The sequence below is a fragment of the Oryctolagus cuniculus genome, chromosome 2 (assembly GCF_051225735.1).
Source record: "Oryctolagus cuniculus isolate XC-2025 breed Fujian yellow rabbit chromosome 2, ASM5122573v1, whole genome shotgun sequence".
NCBI classification, from domain to species: domain Eukaryota; kingdom Metazoa; phylum Chordata; class Mammalia; order Lagomorpha; family Leporidae; genus Oryctolagus; species Oryctolagus cuniculus.
In genome coordinates this window covers 197,381,103-197,402,948 of record NC_142868.1, presented here as the reverse complement: position 1 = coordinate 197,402,948, position 21,846 = coordinate 197,381,103, and the positions used below count along the sequence as shown (strand labels likewise).

Here is a 21,846-nt window from a genome sequence, read left to right as displayed (position 1 = left end):
ACTGTAAAATTTCGAGAGATTTGTCCCCTAACTCGAATATTCTTTTACTTCACTGAGTCTGTTCTTAAAGGCTTTCCACCATACTTTTTGTTTACTGAATTCTTCATTTCCAGTATTTCATTTTGATTTCTGTTTAAAATCTCAATTTTGTGGGAAAAATTTTCTTTCGTGTCATGTATGGATTTCTTTGGTTCATGGATTTGCTGCTTATTCGGGCATTTCATCAGTCTCTTCATCTTTACATTTGAGTATTGAAGTGTTGTTTTCTTTTGGGGTGTTGTCTTTATTTTTGTTTCTTGAATTGCTGTGTTTATTGTTGAAAACTTGTTGGTTTGGGGCTGGTGCTGTGGCGCAGCAGGTTAACGCCCCGGCCTGAAGCGCTGGCATCCCATATGGGCGTCGGTTCGAGATCCGGCTGCTCCATTCCGATCCAGCTCTCTGCTAATGCTGGGAAAGCAGTGGAAGATGGCCCAAGTGCTTGGGCCCCTGCACCCACGTGGGAGAGCCAGAAGAGGCTCCTGGCTCCTGGCTTCGGATCAGCACAGCTACAGTTGTTGTGGCGAATTGGGGAGTGAACCAGTGGATGGAAGACCTCTCTCTCTGTCTGCCCTCCCTCTCTTTCTGCCTATCCTCTCTCTATGTAACTCTGACTTTCAAATAAATAAATAAAAGATATAATAAATAAATTTAAAAATACATAAAATATAATAAATAATTAAAATGAAAAAATAAATGAATAAAATCTGAAAAAAGAACTTATTTTTTCACTCTGTGATGGCTTTTATCTTTGGGCTGTGCTCTTCTGGCGAATGCCCAGAGGCGTGCGCTTGGTGTGGTCACGGGCTCTCTGCGGTGCTCTAGGGTGAGCTGAGTGTCTAAGGTGACACCCAAGTGGGGTGTGGTAAATCGCCTTTTTTTTTCTTTTATCAGAGGGGAGGTTGGTTTAGTTGGTGTAGCTGTTTGTTGGTGTAGTCTCACGCTCACCTCCTCTCCTCCAAGGAGACCAGTGCCTGGGTGCTATCCCCAGTGGGTACAGTTTCACGAGAACCACATGAAGCATCCATGCAGTCCGTGGTGTGAACACGGATCCTGAAGCAATGACCCTCACCAGGGAATCAGGGAGCCCCGAGTGTGTGGAGCCGCCCACAGTGACTGCCCGAAGTTCAACCACACCCTGCACCCTCCCATGAAGCCATAGTGCTTTCACAGTCCTGGCACACAAGGCTCCCACAGTCACGAGCTCCCAGCCAGACTCGGGCATCTCCTCTTGGCTGGTTGCTGGGAGCACGGATGTGAGCCGGCACAGCTGTTGCCTATGTCCAAAGTGGCACCAGCCCTCGGCTAGGTACAGGATGCCGGTGCCAGGTGGTCTGGGGGAGAGAAATGTGCCCCCCGCCTTTCCCCCTAGATCGGCAGGTGCACTGTCTCCCACACTCCAGGCCTGTTCCTCAGGCTCTTCCCACAGCTTTATTGCCAGGGGCTCGGGCTGCTGCAGTGCGGTCTCGCCTCACTCCGGGGCTGGCTGGGGCTGAGGCTGTCGGCTGCTGGGTCCTGAGCTGCATGCGTCCACACCCTGCACGGAGCTCCACAGCGGCCCTCTAGGAGTGTGGAGTTTCCTCTGCCATTGTTTCCCTCACCCTCCCTGAGTGCACGCTGTCCACTTTTCTGGGTAGATCCTTATTTCTGGTCCTATTTCATCTTCTTTCCTGATGTACTTCCTCATTTTTGTGGAACATCTGATTGCAGAGGATGTTAGTGATATCTTTCCCCAATTGGATTGGTTTGGCCTCTACTTTTTGTTTTATTATTTTATTTATTTGAAAGACAGAGACAGATCTCTCATCCACTGTTCACTCTCCAAACACCTGTAACAGCTGGGGCTGAGCCAGGCTGAAGCCAGAAGCCAGGTACTCAGTGTGGGTCTCCCACTGAGCAGAGGCCCAAGTATACTACACCACAGTGCCGGCCCTGCGCCTGCTTTTTATATTAGAGGTGTTCTTCAGATGTTCAGTGAACCTAAGGTGCATACTCAAATGGAGACTAAAAAATTGATCAAAAGCTTTGTATCAGGGCTAGTGCTGTGGCGTAAAAGGTTAAGCCTCTGCCCTCAGTCCTAGCATCCCGTATGGGTGATGATTTGAGTTCCAGCGGCTCCACTTTTTTTTTTTTTTTAATTTTTTTATTTTTTATTTTTTGACAGGCAGAGTGGACAGTGAGAGAGAGAGACAGAGAGAAAGGTCTTCCTTTGCCGTTGGTTCACCCTCCAATGGCCGCCACAGCCAGCGCGCTGCGGCCGGCGCACCGCACTGATCCGATGGCAGGAGCCAGGAGCCAGGTGCTTTTCCTGGTCTCCCATGGGGTGCAGGGCCCAAGCACCTGGGCCATCCTCCACTGCACTCCTGGCCCCAGCAGAGAGCTGGCCTGGAAGAGGGGCAACCGGGACAGAATCCGGTGCCCCAACCGGGACTAGAACCCGGTGTGCCGGTGCCGCTAGGCGGAGAATTAGCCTAGTGAGCCGCGGCGCCGGCCTGCGGCTCCATTTCTGATCCAGCTTCCTGCCAGTCCAGCTAGGTAAGCAATAGAATGTGGCCCAAGTGCTTGGGCTCCTACACCCACGTAGAAGAAGCTCCTGGCTTCGGCCTGGACCAGCCCTGGGCGTTGGGGCCATTTTGGGAGTGAACCAGAGGATGGAAGTGCTGTCTCTCTCTCTCCTTCTCTCCCTGTGTCTCTGCCTTTCAAATAAATAAATAAATCTTTGGAAAAAAAATAAAAAGTCTTTGTACCCATGGTGATTTTTGTCTTCTCTGCTCTGTAGTCAAGGCTGATCCTGTGGGTTATTTTCTTCATGAACATCCAGCATTACTGTGTTGAAATCTTTCCCCCCAGAGCTGGTCAGATACCCCAGGGAAGTCTCCTGAGTCTTGGATTGGGTGGGTGTGTGATCCTGGCTGTCAGCTGTGGGGACTGGGTGAGGAGGAGGAGGCCTGAGGGGGTAGGATTTGTCTCGCACTCTGGATGTGAACTCTCACTTAGGTCTGCTTTCAGTTCTCCGCTGGGCCTGCGCTGTCCTGCCCTGTTCCAGGGGACCTTCCCTGTACCCTCTCTGGAGGAGAGGCCAGTCTGCGGCCATGATTTGGGAGGGGCAGTCACTGGGCAGAGTGGGGTTGGAGGGAAGAACCTGACTGTTTCTTAATTAGACTTCTAAGCACTCCTCCTGGTGCTGTGTGCGCTGCCTTTGTCCGATTCCCAGGGCTCCCTGGGCTCACTGATTCCCAGGCCTTCCGTAGGGATGTCCAGTGAAGTTGGCCTTCCCCACAGCGGGCTTTGGATCTGACTCTCAGTTCTGCCAAGGAAGTAACCACCTGTCCATATGTGTTCCAACTTCTAAATTTTATTGCTGCTGTCTCTGTTTCTGTGTTATTTGTTCTTAGATTTATGTGTTTTAAAGCTCCCTTTAATTGTGGTGAGAGAAGGCAGACTGGGGTGTTTTCAATCTGCCACCTTAAAGTGGACTGTGTAAGAAAGTGTGTAGTGTATGTGTGTGTATGTGCAGTTTCAGTGTTTATAGAAACCTGTGTTCTTATACAGGCGTATTCTTTCAGAATCACCTAGAGGGCTGGGCTTGTGACGCTACGGTAATTTACATTTCTGCCAGTTCTCAGGTGATGCTGATACTGCTGGTCCGGAAACTATACTCTGAGAAGCACTAATCTAAAGCATTATGGGAATTACATGTAGTGCCCCAAAGCATGGCATTCCCTATCCCTAATTAAGCTTCTGTTCTCGGATCCTTGGATGTTCTGAATTGTTTTCTTGCTACAAACACTGCTGCACAGCATTCCTTGACCTTAAATCTTCGTATTTCCAAAAATCATTTCTTTCTGGTGAAATCTGAGAAGTAGAACTGTTGGGCTAGTGGGTCACTGAATGTGTGTTGTGTTTCTACTCTGGTGACGACTGTCGGCACTGTGGACACCGCGTGGAGCCAGACTGCCTGCCTTCGAGGTGTTGTGTTGTAGTGGGAGGAGGAAGATAATAAATGCACAATTAAAGAAAACTTCTTTACTGATAAGTGCTCAGAAGAGAGGATTTAGTGGATTTAGGAAAAAGGGTTTTGAGGAATGATTTTGAAGGTTAATGTCCAAGAAAACGTGGCGTTTCTCGCGTCCTGCCAGTCCTGCTGTGGTGTCAACTCGCACTCCTCTGGGGACTTCATCTGGTGCTGTGGCTGTCATCCACCACCAGCCATGTCCTGCATATAAACTGCCCTCTTTCCTCTAAGCTGTAGATTTTTATATTCAACTGCTTACTCGGCATGTCCATTGAGAGAGAGAGAGAGAGAGAGAGAATAAGCCTCACACTTAGTGTGCAGTTCTGACATCTTGAACTCTTACCAGACCTGTTCTTTGCCGTCTTCCTTGTTTCGGTAAACAGCATCTCCCTCTTGTTTTCCTTCTCTCAAGTGTTGGCGCGCACAGAATCTGTGCATATGTACGGGTGCTCTGTCGCTGGTAGAGGATTCCCGGGGGGGGGGGGGTGTGTGTGTGTGTGTGCCCTTGCTGAAGTGTTCTGGAGGCAGAGCTCCAGAGGAGGGGCCGTGAGGGGTGAGTCTTGGGTCAGAGGAATTACACGTTTTTGCTTTGCTTTGTAATTGATTATCCTTTTTATTTATTTAAAAATCGCTCACGTTCCCTATTTGAAATTCAAGCAGTTCCAGTCCTTTTTGGGAATCTCATGCCTCCTCACTCCCACGGGTGACCCACAGTTGCCGTGTCGGCTGACGTCCTCTCGCCTCCGTTGTAAGGCACAGTAATTGCAGCCGAATTCTGAGTTACATGTATTTCCCGTGTCTCTTTGGATTGGTGGAGGCTGTTGTTTTTCCCTTGTTGTCCAGAATAGTTACTCACGTATTTCAATGTCTTGATTTATTCCCGAAGAAACCGCGTCGATCTGCTCGGGCTCTCTTGATGGGGTCGAGTACTCGCAGCGGAAGGAGAAGGGCATTGTGAAGATGACTGTGCCCAGGACGCTTGCTTTCCTCTATCTGTCCTTACTTTGGCAGAGAGAGGCCGTCACTCTTTCAGACCTTCTGAGGTAAGTTGGAACTTTGTATGACAATCGGCATGAACTAGTGGACCGCCTTTGCAGAATTTGAATTTTACAGGAAGACTTGATGAAGGGACTGGAAATGTGGAGTGCCTTGGGTTATAATTCTGAAATCTGATCCCCTGTGGGCTAGTAATTTTGCTCCTTGGTTTTCTTATTTTTAAAGATTTATTTATTTATTTGAAAGGCAGAGTTACAGAGAGGCAGAGGCAGAGAGAGAGAGAGAGAGAGAGAAATCTTCCATCTCCTGGTTTACTCCACAGATGGCTGCAATGGCCAGAGTTGCACCAATCCAAGGGCAGGAGCCAGGAGCTTCTTCCAGGTCTCCCACATGGGTGCAGGGGCCCAAGGGCCTGGCCCATCTTCTGCTACTTTCCCAGGACATAACAGAGAGCTGAATCAGAAGTGGAGCAGCCGGGACTCAAACTGGTGCCCATGTGGGATGTCAGCACTGCAGGCGGTGGCTTTACCTACTATGCCACAGTGCTGGCCTGGTTTTCTTATTTTGTAATGAAAATAATATGTACCTCATGTAGGATATTGGAAGAATAATTATCTGTTGTGAATAAAATGTTTGGAAGAGTAAAGGTCACATTTAAATACCTGAGTAGTATCATTAGGTATTTTTTATTTCTAAGAAAAGATGAACACAGTATCTTTACATTAGCAAAATGGCTATTAATAGTTACACAGAAGGGGCCGGTGCTGTGACGGAGTTGGTAAAGCTGCCACCTGCAGTGCAGGCATCCCATATGGGCTCCGGTTCGAGACCTGGCTGCTCTACTTCCAATCCGGCTCTCTGCTATAGAAAGCAGTAGTAGATGGGCCGGCGCTGCAGCTCAATAGGCTAATCCCCCGTCTGCGGTGCTGGCACACCGGGTTCTAGTCTCAGTCAGGGCGCCAGATTCTGTCCCAGTTGCCCCTCTTCCAGGCCAGCTCTCTGCTATGGCCCGGGAGGACAGTGGAGGATAGCCCAAGCGCTTGGGCCCTGCATCCCATGGGAGACCAGGAGAAGCACCTGGCTCCTGGCTTCAGATCGGCACAATGCACTGGCCGCAGCGGTCATTGGAGGGTGAACCAACGGCAAAAGGAAGACTTCTCTTTCCACTCTGCCTGTCAAAAAAGCAAGCAAGCAAGCGGTGGTAGATGGCCCAGGTCCTCGGGTCCCTGCACCTGCGTGGGAGGAACTAGAGGAAGCTCCTGGCTCCTGGCTTTGGATTGGTGCAGCTCCAGCATTGTGGCCAACTGGGGAGTGAACCAGTGGATGGAAGGCCTGTCTCTCTCTGCCTTTCCTCCTTCTGTGTAACTCTGACTTTTGAATAAATGAATAAATCTTTAAAAAAAAAATAGTTATACAGAAGCATGCATTGGTATTCTAAGAGATAAAATATAGGTTGTCTTTATGGAAAAGTTGAAAGCAAAACTCTTGGGAGAGTGTTATGCATATAGTAAGCATCTACATTTTTTAAGAGAATTTAAAGGTTGTATAATTAATGAGAAAGTTGTGTGTAAGAAATTAGCTTTGTGTGGAAGACATTCTCACTTAGCTGTGCCCAAATCATTAAAGTGTAAAGGGTTTCCCCCTTGCTTTCTGTCTGCTCCATGTGACAACGTCCGGGTCTCTCAGTGGCCGGGTGCTGTTAGGACACAGATTTGGAGCCGCCAGTCCTGGGTTGGAGTCCCAGCTCTGCCGCTTGTTTGTTACACGCCCTGAGGAAGTCATTTAACTTCTCTGCCTCTGTCTCCTCATGGCGAAATGGCGCCCGTGCTAATGACTCCTCTTAGGCTGGTAACTGCTTTCCATGATGAACACTGCGTGAGTGGCATGCCGTGCCCTGGCCCCTAGGAGCTTGTGCTGGTCGTTATTCTTTTTTTTTTCACCATTGCCATCATCTTCGTTGCCCCTAGATCCTTTGATTAAATGAAGTGCCTTTGAATCTGGCCACATCAACCAAATAACAAGGCTTTTCTCAAGTGTGACTAACTCAGCGTGCAGATAGCCCGTGATTCGGTGGATTTTACTCTGGAGTTGAAGACCTCATCTTCCTTTGCATGCCCTCACGGGGTGATCTCATCCTTTCCCAAGGCTTTAATTACCATCTCTGTGCTGGTGACTCCACTCTTTGTGTCTCTAGCCCAGACTTGTCTGCTAAGGCCAGGCATGTATGTTCATATATATAGCTAACTGCTGGACACAGCTACTTAGATGTCTTTATGGTATCTCAGATCAGCGTGACTAAACAGAGGTTCACCGTCTGTTGCTTAAATCCAGCTCCTTCTCCAGCATAAAGGCCGTGCACCCTGTTGCACCCTATCAAGAAACCTGGGATTCAACTCTGCTCTGTCTCCATGTGGTCATATTATGCTCCCATAATTACTCTCGGAGCCATTCCTCCCACTACTCCGGGTGCCTCTGTCTGCCCTGTGCTCACATGCATCACTCAGTCTCTCAGCCAGCTCTGTGCCTGCAGTGTTCTGGCATTCCTGTCTGTTTTCCTCCTGATAACCAGAGGGCTCTTAGAGAAACAAATCCAATCATATCGTGAGAGCTGGGTAAGGGGGTTAGCCATCTTACCTGGGGCAGTCTATAAGAGGATGACAAAACTCCTAGAAATCTAACAGTATGGGAAAATGTTTATCTGAAATCCTTCTCAGGCAGAATATGATATGTGATTGAAAAAATGGAGGTAAGACCCCAACTCTGCCCTGTGTCTCCCTCCCTCTTTCCTGCTCTTTCTCCATCAAGGGAAATTCTTAGATTCCTTCAAGAAGATTGGATCTGTTTAGCTGGAAGGCATTGATTTTATTCTGTGGAGTTGGGGACAGAGCTTAGTTGCTTGGGGCGATAGGAGAAGAGGCCGCAGCCACCATGGGTCTCCTGTCTCTGTTTTCCTCCCAGGAAGAGCTCTAAGTCACAGGTTCTCCGAGTGTGGCCTCCTGGTCAACAGCTTCAGCATCACCTGAGAGCTTGTCAGGCCATCCTAGGTCTTCTGAGTCAGGAACTCTGGTATTCATCGGGAAGCTCAAGTTTGTGAACTACTGCCACACGTAGAAACAAATTAAAGAACATTGATTTGTAGGGTGTGCGTGACTAGTCTGGCAGAAAACCTGTGCACCTTACACTGATGGCACAAGTCCTCCTCCGTCTGACCGTGCAGCAACACCCCAGTCCTTAGGGTGAATCCATGCCTCTGAGCAGCCTGGGAAGGACCTTGCTGACTTAGCAGTGACACAGCGATCGACAAAAACAGCCAAGGTTTCTCCATGCCAGATACCAACACTCAGGTGTTGTTCCAGAGCCTGGACCCTTGAGATGCACTTGGGAGCCACGTGGGTGAGGCCCCTGTGCTCACGAAGCGCAAATCTAGAGGGAGAAACAAATGAGCAAATGCATAAGGAAAGGAGATAGGATGACGTGATGGCTGCTGTAGACTGGTTGTTGGGGAAGGCCTCCCTGCAAAGGTGAAGGTCAAGCTGCACTCTGAGTGAACGTGGAGCCAGCTGTTGCGGTCAGAGTACTAGCTAGCATTCCAGCCACAGCGCGGCCCTCAGCAGAGCAGGCTCAGTGTGACTGAGGAGGAGGAGGAGGGAGTGAGCACAGCGTGGCTGGGGAGAGGCAGAGAGGCCGAGGGTCAGCTGGGGTAGACGCAGGCCTCCGTAAACCAGCTCAGCCCTGTGGATTCCTTTACGTGAGATCCAGTGTTCATATCATGCAGTTCACCCCTTACACTGCAGTTCAGTGTTTCTCCGTGAAGTCGTGTGGCCACCACCTGTATCTGCTTCCAGGACATAGCCATCGCTCCGAGAGGAAACCCCTTGCCCATTGGAACTTGGGTGTTAAGTGTGACGGGAACCCCTGGACACTTGCAGCAGAAGATGTGGTGGGATTTGTTTTTAGAAGATGATTCCCACAGCTGTGTGCAGAGTGCATTCTGGGAAGGGAGGGTGAAAGGAGAGAGCCCAGGCAGGCTTCTGCTGCCTTCAGGCGGAAGGCGTGGTGTGGATTAGGGTATTGGTGATAGAGGACAGTGGATGTGATCTCCTCCAGGAGATGTGGAGGTAGAATGTGCCCACGAGTCTTCCTGACCTTTGAAATGAGATTTTCAGTTACTCTGCTAAGCCAGTACATAGCTGTGATTGAAGCTTTTTCTTTTTAAAAATATAGATTTGTTGAAGAGGACCATATTCCATATGTAAATGCTTTTGAGCGTTTTCCAGAAGAAATGAAACTGTATGGGCGTGACAAAGGCATCTTTGCTGTGGAGGTAACTCACTTTCCTTGTTGCTTTGCCATCACTAATAAGATACCAGAGTGGTGTGCTGATTTGTATTTCTTGCCAGACTCACTCTTTGATGTTGAAGTTTTTAAAATGCCATCTAGTTTTTGTTATATCCAAACATAGAATGTAAGCCATAATTTAATGAAGAGTAGAATTATTTTTATTTTCCTCATGTGGCTTCTTCTAATTCTTTAGATTATCCTCAAAATGCACCTGTGGTGTTATGTGTACACACTGCAGATAGTATATTGTTGGGACTGAACTTCAGAAGTTTTTTATAGGCAGCTTTAGATAATTTCGCTAAAGGGGCAGGCACTTGGCGAAGCAGTGGAGAAGCCACTGGGACACTTACATCCCGTATCAGAATTCCTGGATTGGGTCCCAGTTCTGTTCCCATTTCCAGCTTCCTGCTAATGTACGCCCTGGGAGGCAGCCGATAATGGTTCAAGAGTTGAGTTCCTGCCATCCACATAGGAGGCCCGAATTGAGTTCACGGCTCCTGGCTTTGGCCTGGTGCAGTCTGGGCTGTTGCTGTTTGGGGAGTGAACCAGTGGATGGGAAATCTCAGTCTCTCTGCAGTTCTAGCTCTCTCTGTTGCTAGTGCTCAAATAAGTAAAAGTTTTTAAAGATGTGTTTTAAAGTTTTAAAGATGTGTTTTTGTTGTTTATACACTAGGTTGCTTTGGAGGAAAGAGAAAAAGTTACTAACTTATTTCAGAAGGTGTTGTATTAAGTCCTTCACTTGGTTAGTTTATCTTTTTCTGGATCTGTTTCACATGTCTCCTGTGGAAGTGCTTCTGCCCTTTAATTAGGAATCTTTATCACTATTTCCCTTTGGTCTTCATCAGAAGGTTCCAGCATACGAAATACTAACATTACATATTTCCTTCATTTGCTCACTTAATGAATTATTTTCATAGAATTTTGTGACTTTCATTACCTTGATATTGTTTGCAGGGTTGTTTTTTTTTTTTTTTTTTTTTAAGATTGCTTTGTTTATTTGAAAGGCAGAATGACAGGAGAGAGAGGCAAGCAGACAGAGAGAGAGAGACAGACAGGTAGGCAGAGAGAGACAGACAGGTAGGCAGAGACAGACAGAGAGAGAAAAGGCAGGCAGGCAGGCAGGCAGGGAGACCTTCCATCTACCTGGTTCCCTCTCTGTGTGGCTGCTGTAGCTGGGGCTGCACCTGGCTGAAACGAGGCCCAGGAACTTCATCCAGGTCTCTCACAGGGGTGGCAGGAACTCAAGTACTTGAGCCATCGTCTGCTTCACAGGCTCGTTAGCAGGAAGCTTGATCAGAAGCGCAGTAGCCAGGACTTGAACCAGCAGCACTCTGATAGAGATGCAGGTGTTGCAAGCTATGTTTTTTTTTTTTTTTTTTTTTTTTGACAGGCAGAGTGGACAGTGAGAGAGAGAGACAGAGAGAAAGGTCTTCCTTTGCCGTTGGTTCACCCTCCAATGGCCACCGCGGCTGGCACACTGCGGCCGGCGCACCGCGCTGATCCGATGGCAGGAGCCAGGTGCTTCTCCTGGTCTCCCATGGGGTGCAGGGCCCAAGCACCTGGGCCATCTTCCACTGCACTCCCGGGCCACAGCAGAGAGCTGGCCTGGAAGAGGGGCAACCGGGACAGAATCCGGTGCCCCGACCGGGACTAGAACCTGGTGTGCCGGTGCTGCACGGTGGAGGATTAGCCTAGTGAGCCGCGGCTCCGGCACGTAAGCTGTGTTTTAACTCACTGTGCCACAAAACCAGCTCCTGTTTGTGGCTTAAGAGACATCTGTTGAGTGTCTGATAGGTGCGTATGACATTAAATAATGTTTGTAGCAGTTTAATAAGAATAGCTTGTTATGGTGAAATTGAGACTCAGAAAAGTTAAGTAACTTGCCCGTGGTCATATAGTTGGCAGATTACGAAACCTGGATTTGGCCCCAAGGATTTCCAGTGAGGAAAGTCATTTTTTCTTGTCTGCCACAACATCATCTCTTCTGATAAAAACTACAGTCTGGAGGGGGGTCGAGCTCCAGAGGTGGTCAAGAGACTGCAAATTCTCTCCCTCACAAATATAAAATTGGGCCAAATATCCCCTAAAACCCTCCAGAACTCAGATCCTGGAACTGACTGAAGGCAAACAAATTGGCACTTAGACCTAGGCCCGTTCCCCTTTACTCGCAGCTGTCGGGCAATGGAGCTGCCTGGGTAGCTTCACTGTGGGAGGATCTGGCTTGATAGAGAGCAAAAAATATCAGGAAAAACATAAAATTCTGCCAGAAACAGCCAGGGAAAGGCCACAGCCCCGTTAGCCTGAGACCAAGGGGTTGCTGGGAGACTAGCAGAGATTGAGCAGGGAGCCCAGGGGGCAGAGAGCACGGTGACCGGGTGGCGTCGGAGACCTGGGCACGTGCCGCTGCGGGGACCTGAGCTCCAGTAAAAGGCGAGGTTTCACTGCCGACAGTTAGGGTTCCGGGACAACGTCTGCAGCTTAGTGCAGGTAGTGACTTGCATCTGAAACCTTGACGGGCTTTTCATTATTACTGATTTATTACTGGTCAGTCTCTCAAAGGTCAGTATATACTCTTCTTTAAAAACAGAATTTCAGACGTTAAAAATAAACATATTGGGAAGCCAGAGTAATCTAACATTTCTTATTATTTAAGCTAAGATATTTTTACTTCTCAACTTGCTAAGTCTCTTATAAAATACTTCATCTTTGCTCTCTTAAAGGTAAATAAATTACTTGGGTAATTTACTATTTGATACTATGGTGGGAAGGGAGAGCCTTTTTGTCAGTTTATATTGCTTAAAAGGTTGGCTTTGGGATGAAAGGTATATCAGAAATATGTAATAGTGGTCTGACTTTGCAGATTGATGTCTATTCAAATATCCTTTGATGGTCAAGTTGATATTGGGGTTTGTTACTTCCCAGCCCAACAGTGTTGATATTGTGCAAATATAAAGTGAAATTACAATTTTTCAGGAGTTCAGACATTTCGTTTGATGTTTGAAATTAGCGCAGGAAAAGTGCTTGTGACTCTGCTGGCAGAGTGCAGTTGTCGCTCATCACCACCTTGTTTTCTGTAGTTTTTGGTTACCCGTGGTCCACTGCAGTCCAAAAATGGTCCCTGAAAAATGCTAAAAATAAGCAGTTCATTAGTTTCAAATTGTGCTGTTTTGAGAAGCATGGTGAAATTCTCCCAAAGTCCCCTGTAGCCCCATCCAGAGGTCTGGAAGGTGACTCGCTCCTTCGTCCAGTGGCTCCATGCCGTCTGGGTCATCAGATCGACTGTGGTGGCGTCACACTGCTTGTGTTCACGTAACCAGTATTTTACTTAATGGCCCCCAAGTACAAAAATAGTGAATCTGGCCGTCTGGATACAACAAAGGCAGGTGTGACGTTCTGCCTTTAAGTGAAAAGCTGAAGAAGTCCAAATATTTTGAGAGAGAGCGAGAGACCACATTCACATCACTTTTATTATAGTGTATTATTAGATACTCTGTTTTGTTATTATCTACTGTTACTCTCTTATTATACCTAATTTATAATTAAACTTTATCATAGGTATGTATGTAAAAGAAAAAATAGGGTTCAGCACTATCCAAGGCTTCAGGCATCCCCTGGTGTCTTGGAAGATGTCCCCCAAGATAAGGGGGGACTGCTGCAGTTAGCAGTGGAAGAAGGAATGAGAGTGTCACAGCAGGTGCTTCAGGAGGGGAGACTGGAGTGGAAGATCAGCAGGGGTCCCTGGTAAAGCGGGTAGAGACCTCGGAAACTACAAAGTCAAAACCAGTGGGAAAGATACCATGTTGTTATTGTACAATGTTGCTAGGAAAATTATGCTAAAAAGGGTATCAATGATTCATTCATTCATTGTTTGTTTGTTAGGAGAATTTAGCAGATATAAGGTAAACTTACTGTGTGTGCTTTTTAGTTTTGTTCCTCAAATTAAAGTCCCAATTAAAAACCTTTTCACTATTTATTAGTAGATAAAATTCTGGCTTCTATTTTAAGTAGATTCACTTTGAGTGACTTTTACTGGCTTGAATTATCTTTGGATAATAACAAGATAGGGTAAGAAAATTGTTTCTCTAAAATGATGCTATTGCTTATTTTTTAAACAGTAATCTAGAATGTTTCATGTAAATAAAGATGCTTTACTAAATTATTTCCATTTTTAAAATTTTACCCACTATTCTTACTTTTCAACAGTTTTAAGTTATTACTTGACCCAACTATATCCTGAAAGTGCAGACTGTATATTTATGCTAATAAAATATATTGTTTGTGAGTTGTACTTTTGCACATGAAGGGAACAGAATATTCAAATATATAGGGCTTGATTTTATAGAACAGGTGCATTTCTGAAAAGCTCGATATAAAGAGTTGGATTATATGTCTTTGTTTACATTCACTGTAAAGTCAGAGACCTCAATCTGTTGTGAAAATGCAGTCAGGAATTAGAGTACATCTTTGGAATTACATGTTTCAGCCACTTTGTAAAAACCTGTGTACCCCTGCGATTCAAAGTAAGCATGAGTTGTAGACAGTATATTACAACTTAAAATACTGTCTTTACACCTGTTCTTGGCATCATATCCTCCCATGCAATTTAAATTTTTTTTTTAAGATATATTTATTTGAGAGGCAGAGCCACAGACAGAGAAAAAGGTCTTCTGTCTGCTGGTTCAGTCCCCAAATGGCCGCAATGGCCGCTGCTGGGCCCATCCAAAGGCAGGAGCCAGGAGCTTCTTCGGAATCTCCCAATGGGTGCAGGGGCCCAAGGACTTGGGCCATCTTCCACTGCTTTCCCAGGCCATTAGCAGAGAGCTGGATCGGAAGTGGAGCAGCCGGGACACGAATCGGTGCCCATATGGGATGCCAGCACTGCAGGTGGAGGCTTAACCTACTATGCCACAGCACTGGCCCTGGACTTAATTTTTTTCTTTTAATGTATTTATTTATTTGCAAAACAGAGTTAGAGAGAGGAAAGACAGAGAGATCTTCTATCTGCTGGTCACTCCCTAGGTGGCTGCAACAGCTCCACCCTCAACTACCACATGGGTGCTTGGGCCATCTTCCATCACTTTCCCAGGCACATCAGCAGGGAGCTGGATTGGAAGTGGAGTAGCCAAGACTTGAACCGGGACCTGTATGGATGCCGGTGCTACAGATGGCAGCTTAACCTGCTGCGCCACAGCGCCGGCGCCGGCCCCCGCCCCCACCCCCACCCCCACCCCCCATGACTTAATTTTTAAAATGTTAGTTTCTCCTACAGGAAATTTTTACAGTGATTCCTTCTGAGAAATTTCACCCAGTCTGTGAACTGTGTCAATGAGCAATATCAATGGCTCTGTATACTTGGGCTTTTAGAGTTGTTCATGAGAAGAATCCATTTAATTCTGTGTGCCAGTTGCAGGTTCTATTTGTTCTATTATAAACTCATGCAGAGTTTATGAAGTTCTTTCACCTGCATGGTCTCTGTGTGGTCCTTTCTATCCATGGCTAACACAGTTCAGCCATTTGCCCAGTTTCACAGACGCACAGGCTCCGTGGGAAGGCAGAGTGAGGTCGTCTCCGACGTGGGTCGGCCGGCGGCCTCTCACTCAGGCGCTCCTCTAGTTTGTCTGCTGCTCTGCCCTTCTCATTACCCTGGTTTTTCAAAACACTCAAAATAGGTTCTAGGAAGATAGCACAGAGGAGTCTGCAAACACTTTGTGGGAAATGTGTGTTGTAACCAAGCTGCACACCAAAACAAACTTGTCTTTTAACTTCATTTTTTTTATCAACTTTTTAAAGTATCTACGGAAGCATTCATTGCAGTATGCTTCTATAAAGTACTTATTTTGAAATGTTAAGCCAGAAGGAAATGGATGATTAGAAATACAGCAGCATGCTGTTACCATGTTGCATCTCAGGTTATTAAGTATTAGCAGTATTTTGCACTGAGTTAGAATGTGGGTCATTGTGAGTGGTCGATGCAGAACGTTAGATTTTTCAGCCAGCATTGGCTGCATCCTCGGTTTAGCTTGTGTGGGGTCAGTTCCAGTGGAGTTAGGACTGAGGGGGCAAGCTTGAAGGTGGGGCTCGCTCCCAGTCCCCCAAGCAGCAAGCTGGGGCCGTGAGATGCCTGTCTGGTGCCTGAAACTGTCTCTGTGGTTTGTGGTGAGGGTCAGTTCCCGTAACAGTCAGTCCTTAACAGGCAGAAACAAAGGTGTTCCAGATGTTGACTTTTAAACATTTTGAAAGAGAATCAGTATTCAGATGCTTTTTAGGGAATGTTGCCTAAATAATTCTTTAAAGGATCTCATGCTTCATTCTTAGATTTAAAAAGATATCTTGTAATCTGTATTTGTGAATATTGTCCGTAGTCTGTTCTTCAGATTCTCCCCCTGTAGAGGGACCATGTTGTTGTTGGAGGGTCATGGTTTTGTTTACACAAATTACTTGCCTTGGTTTAATCCCTTTTCTGGACCATTTTTCCTTTCTTTATTAATATTATTTTCATTGGGCCGGCGCCGCGGCTCACTAGGCTAATCCTCCGCCTAGCGGCGCCGGCACACCGGGTTCTAGTCCCGGTCGGGGCGCCGGATTCTGTCCCGGTTGCCCCTCTTCCAGGCCAGCCCTCTGCTGTGGCCAGGGAGTGCAGTGGAGGATGGCCCAGGTGCTTGGGCCCTGCACCCCATGGGAGACCAGGAAAAGCACCTGGCTCCTGGCTCCTGCCATCGGATCAGCGCGGTGCGCCGGCCGCAGCGCGCCGGCCGCGGCGGCCATTGGAGGGTGAACCAACGGCAAAGGAAGACCTTTCTCTCTGTCTCTGTCTCTCTCTCTCTCTCACTGTCCACTCTGCCTGTCAAAAAATAAAAAAAATAAAAAAATATATTATTTTCATTGATAAATCATAATTATGTACAGCTATGGAATACAATGTGGTGCTTTGATACATGTGTATCACGTGGAATGGTTAACTGGGACTAACATATCCATAATTTCATTTTACCCATCAGATTTTTGTGGTGAGACATTTGAAATGTGTTCTTGTGGTTATTTTGAGGTATATGTTGTTATCGACTGTAGTCACCAGGCACCACGGTGGATCTCAGAGCTCTGTAGTCACCGGGCCGCACGGTGGATCTCAGAGCTCTGTAGTCACCGGGCACCACGGTGGATCTCAGAGCTCTGTAGTCACCGGGCACCACGGTGGATCTCAGAGCTCTGTAGTCACTGGGCCGCACGGTGGATCTCAGAGCTCTGTAGTCACCGGGCCGCACGGTGGATCTCAGAGCTCTGTAGTCATCCAGTGTAACATATAAACATAAAAGATAACATGAAATTATGTCTCAATAACAACCATTGCACTTTGTTCTTTTCACTTTCATCTTGGAGACCTTTTTTAAAATCAACATTTTTTTAAAGATTTATTTATTTATTTATTTATTTGAAAGGCAGAGTTACAGAGAGGCAGAGGCAGAGAGCGAGGTTTTCCATCCGTTGGTTCATTCCCCAGGTGGCTGCGATGGCCAGAGCTGCACCAGGCTGAAGCCAGGAGCCAGGAGCTTCTTCTGGGTCTCCCACATGAATACAAGGGCCCAAGGACTTGGGTCATCTTCCACTGCTTTCCCAGGCCACAACAGAGAGCTGGACTGGCAGCCGGGACTTGAAGCGGTGGCCATATGGGATGCCAGCATTGCAGGTGGCAGCTTTACTCGCTACGCCACAGCACTGGCCCCGAAATCAACTTTTTTATTTTGTGATAATTTTTCATTTATAGAAAAGTTGTACAACTAAAATTATATAAAAAATTCATTGGCCGGCGCCGCAGCTCACTAGGCTAATCCTCCGCCTAGCGGCACCGGCACACCGGGTTCTAGTCCCGGTCAGGGCGCCGGATTCTGTCCCGGTTGCCCCTCTTCCAGGCCAGCTCTCTGCTATGGCCCGGGAGTACATTGGAGGATGGCCCAAGTGCTTGGGCCCTGCATCCCATGGGAGACCAGGATAAGTACCTGGCTCCTGCCTTTGGATCAGCGCAGTGCACCGGCCGCAGCGCACCGGCTGCGGCGGCCATTGGAGAGTGAACCAACGGCAAAAGAAGACCTTTCTCTCTGTCTCTCTCTCACTGTCCACTCTGCCTGTAAAAAAAAAAAAAAATCATATACCCTTTATCCACAATCAGCTTGTTAACATTTTATTCCACTTGTTTTATCATTTGAGCCATTCTTCCTGTCTACCTGTGTATCTGTCTATTTCAGTTTCTGAGTTATTGAGGGTACTAAGTTACATCCATCATAACCTTTTATGCCTGAATAGTTTATTATATTTTTCTAGAGAGTGGGAATAGTTTCTTATGTAACTGCAATTTAGTTATCAATTTTTTAATTCATTTTATAGGTGCATAGTGTAGATGTGCCACAATTTATTTAACTAGTTCTCTATTGACAGTTTTCTGTTTACAGAGAAAAGATTAAAGAAGGCAGCTAGAAGGTAAAAAAAAAAAAAAAAAAAAAGCAAAACTAGGAACAATCTAAATGCCTATGAAAAAGAAAATGGATAAAATGTGACATATTCATATTGTGGTATAATAAATAACTATGAAAATAAATGAACTGCAGCTCTAGGCAACATTAATGCATCTAGAGACACTGAGTGTAAAAGGCAAGACTAGAAAGATATAACTGTTTGAGGTCATCACTTTTGCAGTCAAGTCAGTGGTGAGCAAATTCAGGATCCGAGGATAGTGTTCCTGGGGGGAGATGGGGCCGGGACAGGGGAGGGCCCTGGTAGACCCGGCAGTGCTGGGAGAAGCCGCTTCTTAAGTCGGGCAGTGGTGCTCATTTTACTATCAAGCGTCACACTTTACAGATACGTTAAATGCATTCTTTTGTCTTTTTCAAAATTTTAAAGACAGCTAGAGAGAGTTGTGTATGTAGTATTTCAGAAAGAGGAGTAGAAGGCGTTACATCACACATGGGTGTGTTTGTAAGGTGTAAGCCCCCTGAGAGTAGGGACCATATTTAGTGCTTTTATTTTATAATCCATGACGTAAGGTGAGTTTATGTACTCAGTAAGGGCTCAGTTGTGTTTTCTAAATAAATGATTGAAACGCATCATTATGAGGCAGAATGGTTTTAAACGTTTATTTTCTGGAGATTTCAAATTTATCTGCGTAGAAGTTTTCACATAAGTAGAAAATGTCCAGGTTGTTTCTGATGTGCTCATTATGTGGTAGATCAGATTCAGTGAGGTTTGGTTTAAAAAAGCGTTCTGTTGAATTTAGTGGATAAATGTATAAGGGATATAACTCTGCTTAAAGGCGAGGCCATTTAAAAATGGGAGTTGTGAGTGTGTCAGCATCATGAAAGTCCAAGCATGAGAGTAGTAATCTTATCAGTGAATCTGCTTCTCACCAATAGATTGAAACCAACAGTGAAGTGCTCAGTTTAGAAAATGTGTCGGTGAGCCTACACTGATATTCCTTTTAGGAGAACCGTGCCTCTTCCTCCTGAGTGAGACTGATTCCAGGTGGATTATCTCTGATTTAGTTTGATCCTGAGCCAGGACACCCCGTACTCAGCATGCCCAGCCCAGGGCTCCCTCACCTGCCCTTCCCGGAAGAGAATGGGACCTTGGTTTCACACCAGCTTGAACCAAGGAGGGACGAAGGTGAGCTGCGGCAGATAACCACTGTGCCCTTCCAGTCAGATAGAAATCACTGGGGAGTCACCCGCTCTGCTGGGTACCATCTTTCCCTCTCCTTTGGTGCAGGTGTGTGAAGTGGCAGCCGCAGCAGTCAGCAGAGCCTGGGGAAACGGGCTCTAAGGAGAGCTTGTTCGCAACTCCGATCCTAGGGCCAAAACAGACTACTGTCTCCTGTGCACCTGGCAAGTCCTCGCTGGGCAGCAGCTCGTATTTGGTGTGTGTCTGAAAGGTCTGCATTTGTCCGTGCAGGTGGGCAGCATGTTTCGAAGAGGTCTCGGTCACCCCCAGCACGAGGACTGTGCCTCACAGAAAGTAACGTGTCCACCAGAGACTTCGGAAGACTAGACCTGGGACATAAGAAAGCGCGTCTTGTTCTCATGTGGTTGATTTACAACCCTAAAGATAATTCTAGCAAGCTGAAAATATGCAGTGAACTGTTTTACCAATCATGATACATACATAATACATTACAGCCCTTTGATAGTTCTGGTCCTTCTGATAGTTCTAGTCCTTATTCATGTTCCTTCGTAACACACAGTCTTGTTAGAAGTTTGGATTAACAGGTGCACGTAGCATTAGCTTTTTCTCGGCTGAGTCTGTGCCTCACAGCAACAATGAGAATGAGCAAGGGCGAGGCACTGGTCTCCTTCTTGGCTGAGCAGGAAGTTGGCTCTGACAGGCATTGTGATCTGGTTATCGCAGGAGCTGCAGTTGCGTAACAGAAACTCGAGCTTGTCCTTACCTGCGCGGAGCATTGCTTCATGACGAAAATAAACTCCCTGGAATATTTGGGAGATTCAATAAAATGCTTTCCCAAGCACTCCATTTTTAATGCATGCTGGGACAATTTATTATAGCTTTGTGGTCTTTTAAAAAGCGTATTAAACTTGTGATTTCTTACTATTGTGATTACACAGGTCTGTATCACTCCAGAGGCCCTGTGTGTCATATTTAATAGCCTTCTAGACACATCTTCGGCCAAGGGTGGTGATAGTCTGTGGGCTCTCCCTCCTTCCCCCCTTTTTCAAGAAAAAGGGGAAGGTTTGGGATGCCTTCCGATGACTGTTTATTTAATCGACAGGCAGCTTTTCTTCATTGTGTGCTTTGCCTTTGCTCACAAAAGTGCATTCACTGTTCTATAGTATGTTGAAACTTTTAAATGGAAACGGCTTTTCGTCAACAAAGGAAGCATTTTCTTCCCCCTCCACGTCTTCGCTTTCCCTGCTAAGTCTTGGCTTCTGCAGCAGCTGTGCCTTCACCAGAAATGACAAAAGGTACAATTGTGCTCGGAGATGGCCGTGAAGATAGTGCACCGAGTTCTGTGTGTGTGGGCTGCTGGGCACTGTTTTCCTCTGTGTTTGGTTTTGTTTTATTTTTGCTATTCTAGAAAGTAGAGCACACCTTAAAAAACAAACCCTGGAAAGAAAAGGAAAAGAGCGTTTAAAATCCTTCTCAAACCTTTACTCTAGGTGAGCTGTTCCTTCCATGAAGCTGCTGTGTTAGTCGTGACAGATCTGACAACACTGTGCTCCAGCAGAGGGGAGCGGACACCACAGGCGGCCTGCGCTCTGTCCAGGCAGGCCAAGGCAGTTCCAGTCTTCCGCCATTCCTCAGCCCCAGAGCAGAGCGAGGGGAGGAGGTGGCTGGCTGGCGTTCTTGCCTTTCGTTTACCTGCGCCTTTGATTTGGAGACAGCCCTCTCCTTGTCGCCTGTGCCTTTCCTGCTGCGTTATTTTTCACTTGCGTTTCTGGAGTATGGTGCTGATGCGAAGCACCAGTCACTTGCAGCAAAAATCTTTCAGCGCATCTGGTAGAATCCAAAAACCTAGTCCCTTTCAGGAACACCGCCCCTTCACAGTCTTCCAAATGATCAAGTCACTGGGTGAACCAAGGTGTTGGGCCTGGATGCACCTGTCTCGCTAGATACAATTTATTTTGCCAGTGACTTAACACAGTGAGGCTACTTCTGTCTTGTTAGCCATGATTTTCTTTGTATATTTTAAACGCACAGCCCAGTTCTAAGTAGATAATATGTAATATATAACATGCATGTCATTCTACCACACTCTTGGCAGTGTTTTTAAACCTCTCAGGATCAGTCATTTCGTCATCGCTCACTAGAGTAGTAGAGACGGGAAGTTCCTCCTGAAGCACATGCATCCCCAGCACTCTGCATGTTGATAAACAACGTTCTGATCTCCGAGCGAGAGAAGAGAAAAGAGGCAAGGCTGGTTCAGCCAGACCCACCGCGCGGCACTCTGCCAGGGTGATTCATGGTGCCGGAAGCCGGCTCACACCTTGTGAAACTGGGTCCCTGTAGTTGAAGGACAGCAGCTTCTCCAGTGCTGTCGTCACCGCCTGAGTCCCTGCAGACGGAGGTCTCACGGGTGAGCTGGTGCACCCTGTTCTCCCTGCAGACGGAGGTCTCACTGGGTGTTAGTGCACCCTGTTCTCCCTGTAGACGGAGGTCTCACTGGGTTAGTGCACCCTGTTCTCCCTGCAGACGGAGGTCTCACTGGGTGTTAGTGCACCCTGTTCTCCCTGCAGACGGAGGTCTCACTGGGTGTTAGTGCACCCTATTCTCCCTGCAGATGGAGGTCTCACTGGGTGAGTTTAATGCACCCTGGTTCTCCCAGCTCTACCCCAGGCCTGCTCACTGTCCTACTGGGTAGGCCTCAGGCAGCCCGTGGCATTGTTTGTGCAATCTTTGTTAGAGGATAATAACCTGGCAGCTTAAAATCTACCTGAGGGAAGTTAAGGTGAGTGTTAGGG

At 46.9% G+C, this 21,846-nt stretch overlaps 1 protein-coding gene across 11 annotated transcripts in view; it reads left to right on the top strand.

Annotated features, from left to right (window-relative positions):
* The window catches only part of TAF1B (TATA-box binding protein associated factor, RNA polymerase I subunit B), a 69,578-nt gene that overhangs the window by 23,408 nt on the left and 24,324 nt on the right, over window positions 1–21,846 (top strand). For 8 of the 11 annotated variants that reach the window (XR_016229558.1, XR_016229556.1, XR_016229560.1 and 5 more), the window contains exons 7-8: window positions 4,938–5,094; window positions 9,272–9,371. Coding sequence is in view for 3 of the 11 variants with exons in the window: in XM_008249995.5 (XP_008248217.3) it covers window positions 4,938–5,094; window positions 9,272–9,371 (257 nt within the window). In the remaining 8 variants the exon portion in view is untranslated. Of the gene's footprint in view, window positions 1–4,937; window positions 5,095–9,271; window positions 9,372–19,324; window positions 21,462–21,846 lie in introns of those variants that run through there. The other 3 variants (XR_016229561.1, XM_089326819.1, XM_089326818.1) reach the window with 3 other exon arrangements.